The following is an 18,687-nucleotide window of genomic DNA, read 5'->3' as shown; positions in this document are numbered from 1 at the left end:
AGCTACGTAACAGAGAAAAGGAGCTCGAACACCCTCTTCTGCAGCCATGACATTCACAAATTAGGAATTTAGAGGAGAAATGAATTAATTTACCAAATTAAGAAAACAATTCGGTAAATTAATTTAAGAAAACAAGACATAAGTTTGGAATCATTGACTACCTTAAATGAAAGTGCACAATGTATCACATTAAGAACTGTTGCTATGAACATCACAATCTGTCAATTAAGATCAATTTGTAGAACACAAAGTGTTGAAGTAACTCAGCGGGTCAGGCAGCATCTCTGGAGAAAATGGCTAGGCGACGTTTTGAGTCAGGATGCTTCTTCAGATCATATCTTCTTATCCATGTCCTCCAGCAATGCTGACGGTTCTGCTGAGTTACTCCAGCACTTTGTGTTCTATGCAACATTCCAGCATCTGCAGTTCCTTGTATTTAAATTTAGATTACCACTTTGAATTTACACCCTCACGAGAGACATAATTCACCTTGATATTAATAAGCACATACCTGAAATAAGGAGCCTGGTCCCTGTAGTCTGGCAGGACTCAAGGGAGCCACTGGACTTAGTGTACTCCAAAAATGAATACTGGAGAGTAAGGGGCTTGGTGTCAACAGAATCCCACTCGGCGTCTATGTGTGAGAAACATGACAATTAGACAGATGAATGCTGGCAGGGAAAGGAGATCAGTTTAATTTGCATCTCATATTTCGCTATACATTGTCAGAGTGAGGCCCAGCGCAAATTGGAGGAACAGCACGTCATATTTCGCTTGGGCAGCTCACACCCTAGCAGAATGAACATTGACTACTAATTTCAAGTAACCCTTGCTTTCCCCCTCCATCCCCACTCCCTTCCCAGTTCTCCGACCAGTCTTACTGTCTCCAACTACATTTTATCCCTGTACCACCTACTCCATCGGTCTGAAGAAGGGTCTCAACCCCTGAAACATCACCCATTTCTTCTTTCCAGAGATGATACCTGGCTCACCTGAGTTACTCCAGCATTTTATGTCTATCTTTGATGTAAACCAGCATCTGCAGTTCTTTCCTACACAGTTTAATTTGCATCATCTATGCGGGGGGACATTATGGGCTGAAGCGCCTGTTCCTGTTTAGTTTAGTTTAGAGATACAGTGTGGAAACAGCCCTTCATCCCACCGTGTCCACACCGACCAGCAATCCCCGCAGGAGATGTGTCAGGAGGTGTGTCTTTATCCACAGGACACCCAGCCTGCGACCCACTCTTGCATCCCTCGTATTTATGTCCAATTGAGATATTCATAAAGGGTGACCAAAGCACTTTGTTTAGGAATGAAAACTGAGCAGAGATGTTCAGCGAAATGAGGAAGGACCCAAACAGTCTTTCCAGGTGAGGCAGAGGTTCACCTGCACCTCCTCCAACCTCATCCATTGTATCCGCTGTTCCAGATATCAACTTCTCTACATCGGCGAGACCAAACGCAGGCTCGGCGATCGTTTCGCTCAACACCTTTGCTCAGTCCGCCTTAACCAACCTGATCTCCCGGTGGCTGAGCACTTCAACTCCCCCTCCCATTCCCAATCTGACCTTTCTGTCCTGAGCCTCCTCCATTGTCAGAGTGAGGCTCAGTGCAAATTGGAGGAACAGCACCTCATATTTCGCTTGGGTAGTTTACATCCCAGTGGTATGAACATTGACTTCTCTAACTTCAGGCAGTGAAGAAAGCTAATGGAATGTTGGCCTTCAGAACAAGAGGAGTTGAGTACAGGAGCAAAAAGGTCCTTCTGCAGTTGTACAGGGCCCAAGTGAGACCACACCTGGAGTACTGTGTGCAGTTTTGGTCTCCAAATTTGAGGAAGGACATTCTTACTATTGAGGGAGTGCTGCGTAGGTTCACGAGGTTAATTCCCGGAATGGCGGGACTGTCGTATGTTGAAAGGCTGGAGCGACTGAGCTTGTATACACTGGAATTTAGAAGGATGAGAGGGGATCTTATTGAAACTTATAAGATTATTATGGGATTGGACACATTAGAGGCAGGAAACATGTTCCTGATGTTGGAGGAGTCCCGAACCAGGGGCCACAGTTTAAGAATAAGGGGTAGGCCATTTAGAACGGAGATGAGGAAAAACTTTTTCACTCAGAGAGTTGTGCAGCTGTGGAACTCTCTGCCTCAGAAGGCAGTGGAGGCCAATTCCCCGGATGCTTTCAAGAGAGAGTTAGATAGAGCTCTTAATGATAGTGGAGTCAATGGATATGGGGTGAAGACAGGAACGGGGTACTGATTGTGGATGATCAGCCATGATTCACGGGGAATGATGATGCTGGCTTGAATGGCCGAATGGCCTACTCCTGCACCCATTGTCTATTGAAAGGGAGATACACAGATAAGGAAATGTACCTGGGGACGGGGTGGTTTGGGTGGGAAGGGACGAGTGGACCAGGGATTTGCAGAGGGAACAGTCTGTGGAAAGCGGAAAGGGGTGGAGATGGGAAGATGTGGCTAGTGGTGGGATCCCATTGAAGGCAGCAGTATGAATATTGACTTCTCTAACTTTATGTAAACTTTGCCTTCCCTCTCTCTCCATCCCTTCGCCTTCCCAGTTCTCCGACTAGTCTGACTGTCCTCAGTTACATTTTATCTCTGCTTTGTTGTTAGCTTCTCCTCGCTAACAATGATCTATTCTACATTTTTCTTGATCTGCATCCCCTTTGTCTCGTTTTCACGCCTTACATTTCTTTATCTCTGTATCTCCCTCCCCTCTGATTCAGTCTGAAGGGTCTCGACCCAAAAACGTCACCCTTTCCTTCTCTCCAGAGATGCTGCCTGTCCCACTTAGTTACTCCAGCATTTTGTGTCCATCTTTGGCTGGTGAGAAAGTTTGGATGTGCAGAAAAAAGGAACTGCAGGTGCTGCTTTAAATGCAAAAAGAACACAACAGAAAGGGCTGGATACAGTGAATGTGGAGAGGATGTTTCCATTAGTGGGAGAGTGTAGGACCAGAGGGCACAGCCTCACAATAAGAGGACGTACATTTCGGAAGGAGATGAGGAGGAATTTCTTGGATAGTGAATCTGTGGAATTCATTGCCACAGAAGGCAGTAGAGACCAAGTCGATGGATATTTTTAAGGCAGAGACTGACAGATTCTTGATTGGTACGAGTTATGGGGAGAAGGCAGGAGAATGGGGTTGAGAGGGAGAGATGGATCAGCCATGATTGAATGGCGGAGTAGACTTGATGGGCTGAATGGCCTAATTCTGCTCCTAGAATTTATGATCTCAGCTGGAGGAACACAGCAGGCCAGGCAGCATCTCTGCAGAACATGGATAGAGCTAATGGAGGTTCTTAACCCGAAATGTCGTCTCTCCACGTTCTCCAAAGATGCTGCCTGACTCGCTGAGTTACATCAGCACTTTGTGCCCTTTTGGTGAGAAAGTTCCCATGGTATAGAAGTTGGGATGTAATGTTGAAATTGTACAGGGCATTGGTGAGGCCAAATCTGGAGTATGGTGTGCAGTTCTGGTCGCCAAATTATAGGAAGGATGTCGACAAAATGGAGAGGGTACAGAGGAGATTTACTAGAATGTTGCCTGGGTTTCAGCACTTAGGCTACAGAGAGAGGTTGAACAGGTTGGGTCTTTATTCTTTGGAGCGTAGAAGGTTGAGGGGGGACTTGATAGAGGTTTTTAAATTTTTGAGAGGGACGGACAGAGTTGACGTGGGTAGGCTTTTCCCTTTGAGAGTGGGGAAGATTCCAACAAGGGGACATAGCTTCAGAATTGAGGGACAAAGGTTTAGGGGTAACATGAGGGGGAACTTCTTTACTCAGAGGGTTGTGGCTGTATGGAATGGGCTTCCGGTGGAAGTGGTGGAGGCTGGCTCGATTTTATTATTTAAGAGTAAATTGGATAGGTATATGGATAGGAGGGGATTGGAGGGTTATGGTCTGAGTGCAGGTAGATGAGACTAGGTCAGGGAGAATGGTCGGCGTGGACTGGTAGGGCCGGACAGGCCTGTTTCCATGCTGTAGTTGTTATATGTTATATGTTATATATGTTAAATTTTTTAACTTCCCTAGACTTAGGGAAAATTCCAAGCAACTGGAATAAAGTGGATGTAACTTCTACATTGGAAAAAAGGAGACAGAAAGCAGGAATCACGAGGCCAATCAGCTTAATATCAAACACCCCTCAGATTAATCACATTATAGCACGATACATGGAAAATCCTGAATAAACCTGGAAAGTCCAGCCCATTTCATGAATTTGTAAGATAACGGGTGGCGTTTAAGAGGCTTTTAGATGGGCACATGGATATGCAGGGAATAGATGGAGGCAGGTGAGATTTGTTTATCTTGGCATTGTGTTAGGCACAGACATTGCGGGCTGAAGGGCCTGGGCCAGGGCCTGTGCCACACGGTTCTATGTTTTAGTTCAGCTTATTAGTTTAGTTTAAAGATACAGTGTGACAACAGATGACTAGCGATCACCCGCACATTAGTTCTATCCTGCACACGAGGGACAATTTACGGAAGCCAATTAGCCTACAAACCTGCACGTCTTTGGAATGTGGGATGAATCCCGCATGGGTCAGAGGAAGAACATACAAACTCCGTCCATACCACGAAAATAGTCAGGATCAAACTCAGGTCTCTGGCGCTGCAAGACAGCAACTTTAGTTTAGTTTAGAGATACTGCGCAGAAACAGGCCCTTTCAGCCCACCGAGTCCACGCCGACCAGCAATCCCTGCACACTAACACTATCCTACACACTAGGGACAATTTACAGTTTTACCAAGCCAATTAACCTACAAACCTGTACGTCTTTGGAGTGCGGGAGGAAACCAAAGATCTCGGAGAAAACCCACGCAGGTCACGGGGTTGAAGGTACAAACTCCGTACAGACAGCGCCCATAGTCGGGATGGAACCCGGGTCTCTGGCACCGCAAGCGCTGTAAGGCAGCAACTCTACCGCTGTGCCACCACTGGTTTATAATAAATGTTGCTTACACATGAGCACACTTTCATACAGCACCATAACACCTTCTCCTTCCAGCCACAGGCTGAGCTGGTCTGATTTTAATATCGTAGGTGAGTGGGGGGATGGTGCAACTAATTGAGCAATGTCCAACTGTGACATGGGCCGACCTACGGGCTGGAGCTGAAACCACTGGTGTCAGAATCCCCCAGGATGCTGCCAAGAACCCTGCCTGATACCATGAACATCTGAACCTGTCATTATATATGTGATGTCCTTATAAATAGCCAATGATTGCAAATGTCCTTTAGATCACTTTAGTGATACAGCATGGCACTGCCCAGCGATCCCCGTACACTAACACCATCCTACACACAACAGGGACCATTTACAATCTTTACCAAAGTCAATTAATGTAAAAAGCTTGTACGTCTTTGGAGTGTGGGTGGAAACCGGAGAAAACCCACGCAAACCCCATACAGACAGCACCCGTGGTCAGGATTGAACCCGAGTCTCTGGCGCTGTAAGGCAGCAACTCTACCACTACACCACTGTGCCACCCACATAAACATTCCCATTCCCTCCCACGCTCTCCCTCCCTCTCTCTCTCTTTGTCCTTCTCCCTCCTTGAGGCCACAAGCAGAGGGGAACGGAGCCCTTAGACAAACTCAGTGGGAAATGTTTTGTTGCCATTCTGTCTGGGTTCAGTGGGAGAGTGGTGGAGAGACTTCCATTGTCCATCAGAGGGTGCTCTCAGTAACCTCTGTCTGCAGGTGGATTATGCTCAGAGGAGCCTTTGTCCCAACATCAAGATACATGAACATTTGTTAAAATAAAACATTCACATTCTTTCTGAAGATGCATTTCTTAAAATGTAATGCATAATTGCCTGGATGGAGTGTATGTTTCCACTCGTGGAAAAGTCTAGGACCAGAGGGCACAGCCTCAGAATAAAAGGACGTACCTTTAGAGTGGAGATGAGGAGGATTTTTTTTAGTCAGAGGGTGGTGAATCTGTGGAATTCATTGCCACAGACGGCTGCGGAGGCAAAGTCAGTGGGTATTTTTAAGGCAGAGATAGATAGATTCTTGATTAGTGCGGGTGTCAGGGATTATGGGGAGAAGGCAGGAGCATAGTGTCGAGAGGGAGAGATAAATCAGCCGTGATTGAATGGCGGAGTATGCGGAATGGGCTGAATGTCCTAATTTTGCTCCCATTATGAACATGTTCAAATTGAAAAAATGTTTTAATTTACATTTACTTATCAAGGGAACAGAAGTGGTTGTGGGCAGAGGTGACATTTTGCAGGCAGCGTGTGGGAGACTGTTTGTTTACTCACGTTCTGGCCTTTGGAAGCAGAGGTCTGCAGCCATAGCCAAAGCAGTGGGCATTGGGTTTTTAAGACATTTAAATGCACGGGTGATCTTACGATCACCCGTTGGATCCGATGAGCTCAGGAGGCCCCTGGAATACAAGCACTGCACCAGCGAGCATTGGGGAGGCCTCGAAAATAGACACAAAAAGCTGGAGTAACTCAGCGGCTCAGGCAGCATCTCTGGAGAGAAGGGATAGGTGACATTTCGGGGCGAGACCCTTCTTCAGACTGAGAATCAGGGGAAAGGGAAACCTGAGGTAGAAAAAGTACAACGAACAAATAAATGAAAGGTATGCAAAAGGACAAATCAAAGCCAGGATGCCGACTTTGATTTGTTATTTTCATTCCTTTCCTCACAGGTGAAGTCAGGGTAGGGTTGCCAACGATCTAACTCCCAAATAAGGGACAAAAGGTGACATCGCCGCCTGCACCCCACATGACCTCACCCAACCAGCGGCCATGTGCTCCCGCTCCACCAATGACCGGGAGGCGAGTTGCTACGCAACCTCTGTTAGGCGAACACACTTGGCCCCGTTCCCTGAACACACTCCGTTAGTCTACAGTGTCCGGGCCTTCAGCGCCCCCGGGCCTACAGTGTCTGGGCCTACAGCGCCCCCGGCCTACAGTGTACAGGCCTACAGTGTCCGGGCCTACAGCGGCCCCCCGGCCTACAGTGTCTGGGCCTACAGCGCCCCCGGGCCTACAGTGTATGGGCCTACAGTGGCCTCCCGGCCTACAGGGCCCCCGGGCCTACAGCGCCCCTGGGCCTACAGCACCTCTGGGCCTACAGTGTCTGGGCCTACAGCGGCCCCCCGGCCTACAGCGCCCCGGGCCTACAGTGGCCCCCCGGCCTACAGTGTCCGGGCCTACAGCGCCCCCCGGCCTACAGTGTCCGGGCCTACAGCGCCCCCGGGCCTACAGTGTCCGGGCCTACAGCGCCCCCGGGCCTACAGTGTCCGGGCCTACAGCGCCCCCGGCCTACAGTGTACAGGCCTACAGTGTCCGGGCCTACAGCGGCCCCCCGGCCTACAGTGTCTAGGCCTACAGTGCCCCCGGGCCTACAGTGTACGGGCCTACAGTGGCCTCCCGGCCTACAGCGCCCCCGGGCCTACAGCGCCCCCGGGCCTACAGCACCTCTGGGCCTACAGTGTCTGGGCCTACAGCGGCCCCCCGGCCTACAGCACCCTGGGCCTACAGTGGCCCCCCGGCCTACAGTGTCCGGGCCTACAGCGCCCCCGGGCCTACAGTGTTCGGGCCTACAGCGCCCCCGGGTCTACAGTGTCCGGGCCTACAGCGCCCCCGGGCCTACAGTGTCTGGGCCTACAGCGCCCCCGGCCTACAGTGTCCAGGCCTACAGCGGCCCCCCGGCCTACAGTGTCCGGGCCTACAGCGTCCCGGGCCTACAGTGTCTGGGCCTACAGCGGCCCCCCAGCCTACAGTGTCCGGGCCTACAGCGCCCCTGGGCCTACAGTGTCCGGGCCTACAGCGCCCCCAGGCCTACAGTGTCCGGGCCTACAGCGCCCCGGGCCTACAGTGTCCGGGCCTACAGCGCCCCCAGGCCTACAGTGTCCGGGCCTACAGCGCCCCCGGGCCTACAGTGTCCGGGCCTACAGCGCCCCCAGGCCTACAGTGTCCGGGCCTACAGCGCCCCCGGGCCTAAAGTGTCCGGGCCTACAGTGTTCGGGCCTACAGTGTCCGGGCCTACAGCGCCCCCGGGCCTAAAGTGTCCGGGCCTACAGCGCCCCCGGGCCTACAGCACCTCCGGGCCTAAAGTGTCCGGGCATACTGTTTCTGGGCCACTAGTGCCCCCCGGGTCTAATATGGGACAAGGACGGTCCCGTACGGGACAAACAGATTTAGCCCAAAATACGGGATGTTCCGACTAATATGGGACAGTTGGCAACCCGACATCAGGGTCTTTAGTTTAGTTTAGTTTAGTTTAGTTTAGCAATGTGGCGCAGGCATAGTCATTCAAGTCCTCTGCCAATTCCGTTATCATGTCCCGGTTCCATGCTCTCTAGCTCTATGTCTCCATGGCAGAGGAAGATTCTCACACAACCAAGAAAACACGCAGTCTGCGCTTGCAAACTCTGTCTGAACAAGGGTTCCGACCCAAAACGTCACCTATTCTATTTCTCCAGAGACGCTGCCTGACCCGCTGAGCTGACCACATTTGATGTCTATCTGCGGTGTGAAGCAGCATCTGCAGCTCCTTGCTACACATGGGGGAGGCCTCCACTCCACTAGAAAGGTGTTTGCCAGGGAAGTCTGAAGTGTAGGGGCCTTCGTCCCACCACCCCTGCATCCCTTCTGGCCAACGTTCAATCAGTGCAGAACAAGGCACAAGGCCTAACAGCAAGACTGCTGTGTCAGAAAGATGCTGGAGTGCTTTGTACACCGTTTCATGGAGCAAGGCTCACCCCCCCACTCTCTGGCATGACAGTCCAGCTGCGGGTTTTCCACTCACTGCATGTTTCAGACGGTAGCATCTGCTTCATCATAAACCAGTTGCAGTGTTTTTGTCGCGTTCATGCTCGCCCGACCTGCAACATCTGGCAGTGCCGACTGTTCTACCTTCCGTGAAAGATCCCGGGCCTCATCTTGACCGCAGTCCACAGCCCGCCTCAGGCAGACGTATGCCTGTACTTGGGCAGTGGAGCAAAGCAATCAGCAAGCACAGGACAGTGTGCCCTGGAGCCTTCCCCATCACTGCTGACAGATGAGTTCGGTGACTTCTCTGCCCGACCACCTTCAACACCAGAGGACACTACACACTCGACTGCTGCTGTACCACTGTAGGGCGGCAACATGGCACAGCGGTAGAGTTGCTGCCTCACAGCGCCAGAGACCCAGGTTCCATCCTGACTACGGGTGCTGTTTGTACAGGGTTTGTACGTTCTCCCCGTAACCGTGTGGGTTTTCTCCGGGTGCTCCAGTTTGCTCCCACTACCAAAGACATACAGGTTTGTAGGTTAATTGGCTTCGGTAAAATTGTAAATTGTCTTCGGTTTGTACGATAGTGATCGTGTACGGGGTGATCGCTGGGCCAAAGGGCCTGGTTCTGCACAGTATCGCGAAACTAAAGCAAACTAAGACTTCCTCATGGGCAGACCAAAGTCCATGTGGGTGGATAACAATAACTCCTCCTCACTGACCATCAACACAGGTTGAGCTTGAGGCTACGTGCTTAGTGCCCCGGTCCACTCTCGCCATACCCGTGCCCGTGTGTTTTAGCACAGCTCCCACGTCACCACCATTGTTGGAGTACAGGAACGGAACTGGAAAGCATTGCTGATTGAGGCCGCGATCCCGACTGTACTGCTGTCTGTACGGAGTTTGCACGTTCATCCCATGACCTGCGTGGGTTTCGGTTTCCTTCCTCACTTCAAAGGCATATAGGTTTGTAGGTTAATTGGCTTAGTTTAATTGTAACAATTGTCCCTAATGTAGGATAGTTTTAATATGTGGGGATCACTGGTCAGTATGGACTCTGTGGGCCAAAGGGCCTGTATCTCTAAACTAAACTAAAAATATACTTGCACAAAACAGCAATGAAACCAAGCAACAAATCGTTAACTTCATAAAGGGGAAGACAGGAGACCACAGCCAGTTTTCATTGATGGAGAAAGTTAGAAATATCAAATTCCTGGGCGATAACATGAGAATGAGGTGTCCTGGGCCAAGCACATATATGTTACCATGAAGAAAGCACGCCAATGCCTGTGCTTACTTGGAAGATTACAGAGATTCGGCACGTCACCACGTACCCAGGTTTATCATACTCTGCGACGCCAATCCCAAAGCACAGGAACCCAAGAGACTGCTGAGTGGTGAACTCAGCCCAGTCCATCTCCAGCACACCCTCCCCCACCAGCAGAAGCATCGCAAAGGAGCAAGAAAATGGCATCTATCGTCAAGAATCCTTGCCCGCTTCTCGCTGCGACCTTTACGTAGGAGGCTCAGAAGCCTGAAGTCTCACATCACTCGGTACAGGAACAGTTACAACCCTGGACTACCCTGTCCCAGGCTGGCCCACACAACTCAAATCCAACCTTCGCAACAGAGCACTATGGTCCACCTCTTGCACTATTATGTGCACTAGTGTGTGCACTAGTATGTGCACTATTGTGTGCACTAATTTGTACAACACTGTGCACTGCACGACACTGTGTACACTTGTGTGCACCACTCTGAGCTCTATTGTGTGCACTATTGTGTGCACTTTTCTCACTACACCTCATGTGCATTTTATGTGTAATGTATTATCATTTATGTATCATGTATCATTTTAGGTACAACGCACAAGTAATATACAATTGGAGTCATAGAGTCTTACAGCGTGGAAACAGCCCCTTTGGCCCAACGTGCCCACACCAGCCAATATGTCCCATCTACACTAGTCCCACCCGCCCACGTTTGGTCCATATCCCTCTAAACCTGTACCAGACCAAATGTTTCTTAAACATTTAAATCTTTCTTAAACTAAATAGCCCCTGACTCAACAACCTCCTCCAGCAGCTTGTTCCATACCCCACTACCCTCTGTGTGAAAAGGTTATCCCTCAGGTTCCTATTACATCTTTCCCACCTCATCTTAAACCTCGGTCCTCTGGTTCTCGATTCCCCTACTCTGGCCAAGATACTCTGCGTCTACTCGATCAATTAGGGGGGTCACAGTGGCTCAGCGGATACAGCGAATGCAGTGTCGGACACCCGGGTTGGATCCCGACTATGGGTGCTGTCTGTACGGAGTTTGTACGTTCTCCCCGTGACCTGCGTGGGTTTTCTCCGAGATCTTCAGTTTCCTCCCACACTCCAAAGACGTGCAGGTATGTAGGTTAATTGGCTTGGTAAATGTAAAAATTGTCCCTAGTGTGTGTAGGATAGTGTTAATGTGTGGGGATCGCTGGCCGGTGCGGACCCGGTGGGCCGAAGGGCCTATTTGCCTGCTGTATCTCGAAACTAAACTAAACCATTCCTCTTATGTATTCCTCTCCATCAAAGTAAAATGAATGCTCAATGTGTTGAGCCTGTGCCTGTAATGTTGCTTTTCATTGTACCTGTAGCTCACCACACCTGCGCTTATGACAAGAAAACTCCTTTTGACTTGCCTTAAGGCAACTAAAAACTCGTGACTATAAGATCCTTGTTGAACATTACGTTTTCTTAACAAACGACGCGACTGACCTGTGCGGTGAAAAAGGGAGTGAGAGATCCTGATGGAAGTGCTGGGCTGTTGAGGGCGATGGAGCTGAAGTCTGTGTTAGTTACGATTAAAGAAGGTGCTGAGATCTCCAGGCCTTTGGGCTTCTTAGTCTTTGGTAGGTGGCTGTGCCTCTGGTCTGCGAGGCAGGGGGATTTGGTCTTGGGGCCTGCGGACAGGTTCAGGGGCTGAGTGGCCTGTTCACAGTCACTGGCATCCAGTTCAATAATGCAGGCCTCCTGGTACTCTGGCGGCAAGGCCGCACACGGAGACACCATGGCCGAGCTGAGGGACGCCGCCTTTGATGAGACGGCCGTGAAGAACGCTGGCGACACCACGGTCTCGGGCGACGGGGAGTGCGCCAGCCCGACCGTGACCGGCGGCAGCGACACGGCAGCCGACCTCTCGTTCTTGTTCGCTACGAATCTGATGACAGTCCGCACCTCATCGCCCGGCACTGGCTTTCTCACCACCCTCTCCTCGGGCTTCTCCATCTTGATGGCCTTGAAGAAGTTGGAGCGGCTCTGCAGGGAGTTGATGGTGAAGGAGGTGTACAGGCCCGAGTGGATGTAGTCATTGCGGCTGGGGCTCCGGCTGCTGCTCAATGTCACCTGCTGCTGCTCCCCTCCCTCACCAGTGGACCCCACCTCACCCTCCCTGTCCTGCAGCAGAATGTGCTCCCGGCCAGAGTCCACAGCAAGTGGGTCCATCTTTAAAATATCCGGAAACGAGACAAACTTGTAAACAAACTTCTGCCCGATCACCTTCTTAATAATATTCTGCGGAGAGAAAGAAAGAAAACAAAAGCAGTTAAAAATGCAGGGGGTGGAACTGCAGATGCTGGTTTACACCTAAGATACACACAAATTGCTGGAGTAACTCAGCGGGACAGGCAGCATCTCTGGAGAGGAGGAATGGGTGACAATGTGGGTCGAGACCCTTCTTCAGACTGAGAGTCAGGGGGAGGGAAAATAGAGATGTGCAAAGCCAGCACCGATGCCTCAAGAAAGGTGGAGCCCACAATGGTCCATTGATGGCTGTGGAAGAGGTGATAATGAGGGGATACAAACAGTGAAACTAGCAGAACGACTAGTGAGGGGGAGGGACGGAGAGAGAGGCAGACTTCTCCAGACTGAGAGTCAGGGAGAGGGAAACCAGATATACAGTGCATTCAGAAAGTATTCACAACCCTTCACTTTTTCCACATTTTGCTAGGTTACAGCCTTATTTTAAAATGGATTCAATTCTTTTTTTTTAATCATCAATCCCCATAATAAAAAAACGAAAACAGACGTTTAGAAATTTTTGCAACGTAATTAAAAAGAAATAACTGAAATATCACATTTACATAAGTATTCAGACCCTTTGCTACGACACTCAAAATTGAGCTTCTGTTCATCCTGTTTCCATTGATTATTCTTCAGATGCTTCTACAACTTGATTGGGGTCCACCAGTGGTAAATTAAATTGGTTGGGCATGATTTAGAAAGGCACACACCTGTCTATATAAGGTCCCACAGTTGACAGTGCATGTCAGAGCAAAACCCAAGCCATGAAGACGAAGCAATTGTCTGTAGACCTCCGAGACAGGATTGTGTCGAGACACAGATCTGGGGAAGGTTATAAAACAATTTCTGCAGCATTGCAGGTCCCGAGGAACACAGTGGCCTCCGTCATTCTTAAATGGAAGAACTTTGGAACCACCAGGACTCTTCATAGAGCTGGCCGCCCGGCCAAACTGAGCAATCGGGGGAGAAGGGCCTTGGTCAGGGAGGTGACCAAGAACCCGATGGTCACTCTGACAGAGCTCCAGAGTTCCTCTGTGAAGATGGGAGAACCTTCCAGAAGGACAACTATATCTGCAGCACTCCACCAATCAGGCCTTTATGGTTGAGTGGCCAGATGGAAGCCACTCCTCAGTAAAAGGCACATGACAGCCCGCTTGGAGTTTGCCAAAAGGCACCTGAAGGACTCTCAGACCATGGGAAACAAGATTCTCTGGTCTGATGAAACCAAGATTGAACTCTTTGGCCTGAATGCCAAGCGGCACCGCTCATCACCTGGCCAATACCATAACTACGGTGAAGCATGGTGGTGGCAGCATCATGCTGTGGAGATGTTTTTCAGTGGCAGGAACTGGGAGACTAGTCAGGATTGAGGGAAAGATGAAACTTGCTCCAGTGTTCTGGACCTCAGACTGGGGCGGAGGTTCACCTTCCAACAGGACAACGACCCTAAGCACACAGCCAAGACAATGCAGGAGTGGCTTCGTGACAAGTCTGTGAATGTCCTTGAGTGGCCCAGCCAGAGCCCGGACTTGAACCCAATCAAACATCTCTGGAGGGACCTGAAAATAGCTGTGCATCGACGCTCCCCATCCAACCTGACTGAACTTGAGAGAAATTACCCAAATACAGGTGCGCCAAGCTTGTAGCGTCATACCCAAGATGACTTGAGGCTGTAATTGCTGCCAAAGGTGCCTCAACAAAGTATTGAGTAAAGGGTCTGAATACTTATGTAAATGTGATATTTCAGTTATTTATTTTTAATTACTTTGCCAAAAACCACACTCACCACCGTGTGCCCATATTCGTCTCTAACTCCATTTACAAGATTGCAAATGTCACCACTGCAGTGGGCACGAGTATGAATAGTGGACGGAGAGAAACTTGTTCAAGACAACAACATCTCCCTCAACCTGCACAGTTGCACAGCGGGTAGAGCTGCTGCATCAAAGCGCCTGAGACCCGGGATCAATTCTGACCTCGGGTGCTGTCTGTGCGGAGTTTGCATGTTCTCCCTGTGACCGCGTGGGTTTTCTCTGGGTGCTCCGCTCTCCTCCCACTTCCCCAGGACGTGCGGGTTAATTGGCCTCCGTAAATTGTCCCTGGTGTGTAGGATGTGCACGGGAAAGTGGGATAATCCCTGCTCCCCTGAATTCCAACACTCATCTGGCTACGAGAAGAAAGTGAAACTATATTTCCTCTGCCTAAAATGATTCACTGGCTGCTCACAGTTAGAACTCACTGGAGACGCCCCCACCCATTTACTGGAACAAAGCGTGGGAGTTTAGCGGACTGGGTGGGGAGGATTTACACGCCTGCCCTCCGTTCCACGCCAGCATCTTGTGCCCGGGGAAAACCCACGTGGTCACAGGGAGAACGTACAAGCTCCCTACAAACAGCCCCCGTGGTCAGGATGGAACCCGGGTCTCTGGCGCTGTGAGGCAGCAACTCTACCGCTGCGCCACCGTGCCGCCATAGTATGGGGCAACACAAACAAGGCATGTGGGGTTATCAAGTGCGCACCTCCCTTCACTGGTGCTTTGTTGAGTTGGGCCTAGGTCAGCTTGGGAAGGTTCAACAGTTGGATCAGGCATCCCAGAGCCACCCCGCTCAGTACCTTATCGTAATAGTATCGCAGTGCACGGCTCAGCTTGTCATAATTCATATTGGTCTTGTTCTTCCGCAGCCCCCACAGCTTGGCCACCTCCTCTGCCTTCAGCAGCTTGAACTCGCCGTCGTTCGATGTCCAGCAGATGAGGTGCTTGTGCTTTTGGTCGAGCAGCAGCTGCAGCAGGAACTGCCAGAGGGTGATGGCACTCTCCATACCTGCAAAGCACACCAGGACACTGTCAGACCCGCATGCCATCAGTCCCTGGCGTCCCTACCCCTACCCCTCCCCCTTCCCCTTCCCTCCCCCTCCCCTCCGCACTCCACACCTGTAACACACACCAGGACACTGTCAGACCGGCACGCCATCAGTCCCTCCCCCTCCCCCCCCCCTCCCCCTCGCCCCCCACACCTGCAACACACACCAGGACACTGTCAGACCCGCACATCATCAGTCTCCCCCTCCCCCTCCCCCTCCCCCTCCAACACCTGCAACACACACCAGGACACTGTCAGACCCGCACGCCATCAACCTCTCAGGCCCCACCCCGCCCTACCCCCACCCCTCCTCCTCTCCGCTCCATACCTGCAACATACACACACAAAGACATTGTAAGCCTCTGTTTAGTTGTTTCGTTTAGTTTAGAGATACAGCGCAGAAACAGGCCCTTTGCCCACTGAGTCTGTGCTGACCACTGATTACCCCGCACACTAACACTATCCTCCACACCAGGGACAATTTTACAATTTTCACCAAAGCCATTTAACCTATAAACCTGTAAGTCTTTGGCGTGTGGGAGGAAACCGGAGCACCCGGTGAAAACCCACGCAGGTCACGGGGAGAAGGTGCAAACTCCGTACAGACAGCACCCGTGGGCAGGATGGAACCCGGGTCTCTGGCGCTGTATGGCAGCAACTCTACCGCTGCACCACCGTGCACACTTGATAACCTCTCACATGCTTTCAACCAGCACCTACATCCCTCGCCCTGTCCTCGACGCTGGGAGATTCACAGACAGCCCACTGCTGGCTCTTTACCACTGTACGGAGAGAAGCAAGAGTGGCCACTCAACCCCTGCTTCCCCAGTTGGTACTAGCAACTACAGGTGCTGATTTACACCAGGACTGCACATCTGGTGATCTAGCATGACTGCCACTTGAAGAAGGGTCTCGACCCAAAACGTCACCCCATCTTTTTTCTCCAGAGATGTTGCCTGATCCACTGAGTTACTCCAGCACTAACTCCAGTGTGGAAATAGGCCTTTCGGCCCACCAAGTCCGTGCCAACTAGCGATCGCCCTGTACACTAGAACTATCCTACACAAGAGGGACAATTTACAATTTTACCAAAGCCAATTCACCTACAGAGCTGCAAGTCTTTGGATTGTGGAATTCTGGGCAAGTTATGCCAAGATGAAGAGAGTCAAGAGTGTTTTATTGTCTTGTGTCCCAGATCAAACAACAAAATTCTTACCTGCAGCAGCAAAACAGAATATGTAAACAAAGTGCACTGTAAACAATATAATGACGAGAGAGAAAAAAGTTCAATGTGTTTACATACACACATACTCACAAATACACATATATATGTAGATCATACATAAACATATATATATATACACACACACACACACACACATATGTACACAAATAAAACAAACAAACAAAGTAGGGAGTAGGGAAAGGGAATGGGGGAGAGATGGCGGGAAGAGAGGATAAGGAATAGGCAGACGGACCGGGGCAAAGATTAACAGAAGGAGCAAAATCCCAAGTTGTGGAGTAAGACGATAAGATGTTTGTGGGTTTAGGGGCTCGGTATAAGTGTAAATTGTCCCCAGTGTGTGTAGGATAGTGTTAATGTGCAGGGATCACTGGTCGGCGCGGACTCGGTGGCCGAATCTGTATCCGTGCTGGATCTCTAAACTAAACTAAAGACAAATGGTTCAATGATGCTTTATTATTACAGCAAAATTCTTTTTTGTATGCAGTTCAGTAAAAATCTAACTCTACATTAGCACAATTATGCTGAAGTACAAGATTGTAACATTATACAATTCATTACACTGAGGCAGTACACACCAATCCCCATGTTTCCAGCCCCTCTGTTAATTTTCCCCACATTAACTTAAATTGGCATCATGGCCATCATGGATATTGTGGGCCAAAGGGTCTACTACGTTTTATTTCCAGAAGGCATTTGAGAGGGAACAGTTAACAACGTTGAATTGGAGGAAGCCCATTGACTTGATGAGGTAATTAGTTGAGATTGGAGATAACTTGAGCTCTGAAATTAGCTGTAACCGAAGACGCGCCCAGAGACATCAGCTTTAGTTTAATTATCCATCACGTTGCTGCAGGAAGATGAAGCGGATTTACTGCCGAGACTATTTTATGAGGCATTGTAGAGGGGGTAGGAGGGTGCAGAGAGCTGCAGGAGGCCATTGGTGATCGGACACAACTAGGCACAGAGGTTCGAGTTTAGTTTATTGCCACGTGTACCGAGGTACAATGAAAAGCTTTTGTTGCGTGCTAACCAGTCAGTGGAAAGACTACACGTGATTACAATCGAGCCGTCCACAGTGTACAGACACAGGACAAAGGGGACAACATGAATAACGTTTAGTGCAAGATAAAGTCCAATAAAGTCCAATCAAAGATAGTGCGAGAGTTTCCAATGAGGTAGATAGTAGCTCAGGACACCCCTCTAGCTGGTGAGAGGATGATTCAGTTGCCTGGTAACAGCTGGGAAGAAACTGTTCCTGAATCTGGAGGTGTGCGTTTTCACCCTTTGCCGAATGGGAGAGGAGGGAGTGGCCAGGGCGAGTCTCATCCTTGATTATGCTGCTAGCCTTGCCGAGGCAGCGTGAGGTGTAAATGCAGTCAAAGGAAGGGATCACAAAATGCTGGAGTAACTCAGCGGGTCAGGCAGCATCTCTGGAGAGAAGGAATGGGTGATGTTTTGGGTCGAGAGGGTGTGATTTCCTTGCAATCCTTCGGGGAGAGGAGGGGATCTGCACGGCAGCTGAGGTAGATGCATCAGAGCGTTCTCAATGTGGAGCGGGGAGAGTGGGGATGGGACGATCAGGGAACAGTGCACATCAATCAGATGAAAGATTCAAATGTCACTTTCAAGGGCGAGTGGGTTAAAGCCAAGGCGGCTGCAATACAAGAGGAAGTTGTGGAGCTCATGCTGAATCTGTTTTCATTTTGGGATAAATACATGGCTGGAAAATTGATGACTTGGCTTTTGTGGCATGAGAGGAGTGCAGGAGAATGCTCCCAGGGATCGAGAGGTTGGAGGGGGGGGGAGACCATTGCGTGCATGTTCTTTGTGCAGAAAGTGTGGGGGGCGGGGGAGGGGAGAGAGCGCAGAAAAAGCCATCGCCAGAGAAACCCAGCTGAATTGCCAGAGTTACCGGGCGGCACGGTGGCGCAGCGGTAGAGTTGCTGCCTCACAGCGCCAGCAGGTTCGATCCTGACTACAGGCGTAGTTCCTTCCTTCATCAGGCAGGGTGGTGTCCTGGTGGGCCTATTGTTAGTCGGGGAAGCGAGAATTCAAGAAGCACACAAGAACTGCTTAACCCACCGGGGGGAGGCAAAGGCAGTGGCGTATCTAAGGTATGGCAGGGATGTCCTGGGCGCCACTTGAAGGGGGGGGCCACAGAGCAGTTTCTGTTAAAGTGAGACAAGCCATCTTCGCCGAGGACAGTTGTTCTCTAATGTGTAGTGGCGCAAGTGTAATGGAAAGTAGTTT

The 18,687-nt window shown here is 50.3% G+C and overlaps 1 protein-coding gene across 3 annotated transcripts in view; it reads right to left on the bottom strand.

Moving 5' to 3' along the window:
- The window catches only part of elk3 (ETS transcription factor ELK3), a 42,173-nt gene that overhangs the window by 1,468 nt on the left and 22,018 nt on the right, over nt 1–18,687 (bottom strand). For all 3 annotated transcript variants that reach the window (XM_078420218.1, XM_078420217.1, XM_078420219.1), the window contains 3 exons: nt 14,944–15,152; nt 11,526–12,320; nt 512–634 (listed from right to left, as the gene is read on the bottom strand). In XM_078420218.1, coding sequence (XP_078276344.1) covers nt 512–634; nt 11,526–12,320; nt 14,944–15,150 — 1,125 coding nt within the window. In that variant the 5' untranslated portion in view covers nt 15,151–15,152. The remainder of the gene's footprint in view (nt 1–511; nt 635–11,525; nt 12,321–14,943; nt 15,153–18,687) is intronic.

Source organism: Rhinoraja longicauda, chromosome 23 (assembly GCF_053455715.1).
Source record: "Rhinoraja longicauda isolate Sanriku21f chromosome 23, sRhiLon1.1, whole genome shotgun sequence".
NCBI classification, from domain to species: domain Eukaryota; kingdom Metazoa; phylum Chordata; class Chondrichthyes; order Rajiformes; family Arhynchobatidae; genus Rhinoraja; species Rhinoraja longicauda.
The sequence above is the reverse complement of the archived record's forward strand: the minus strand, read 5'-3'. Positions and strand labels throughout refer to the sequence as shown.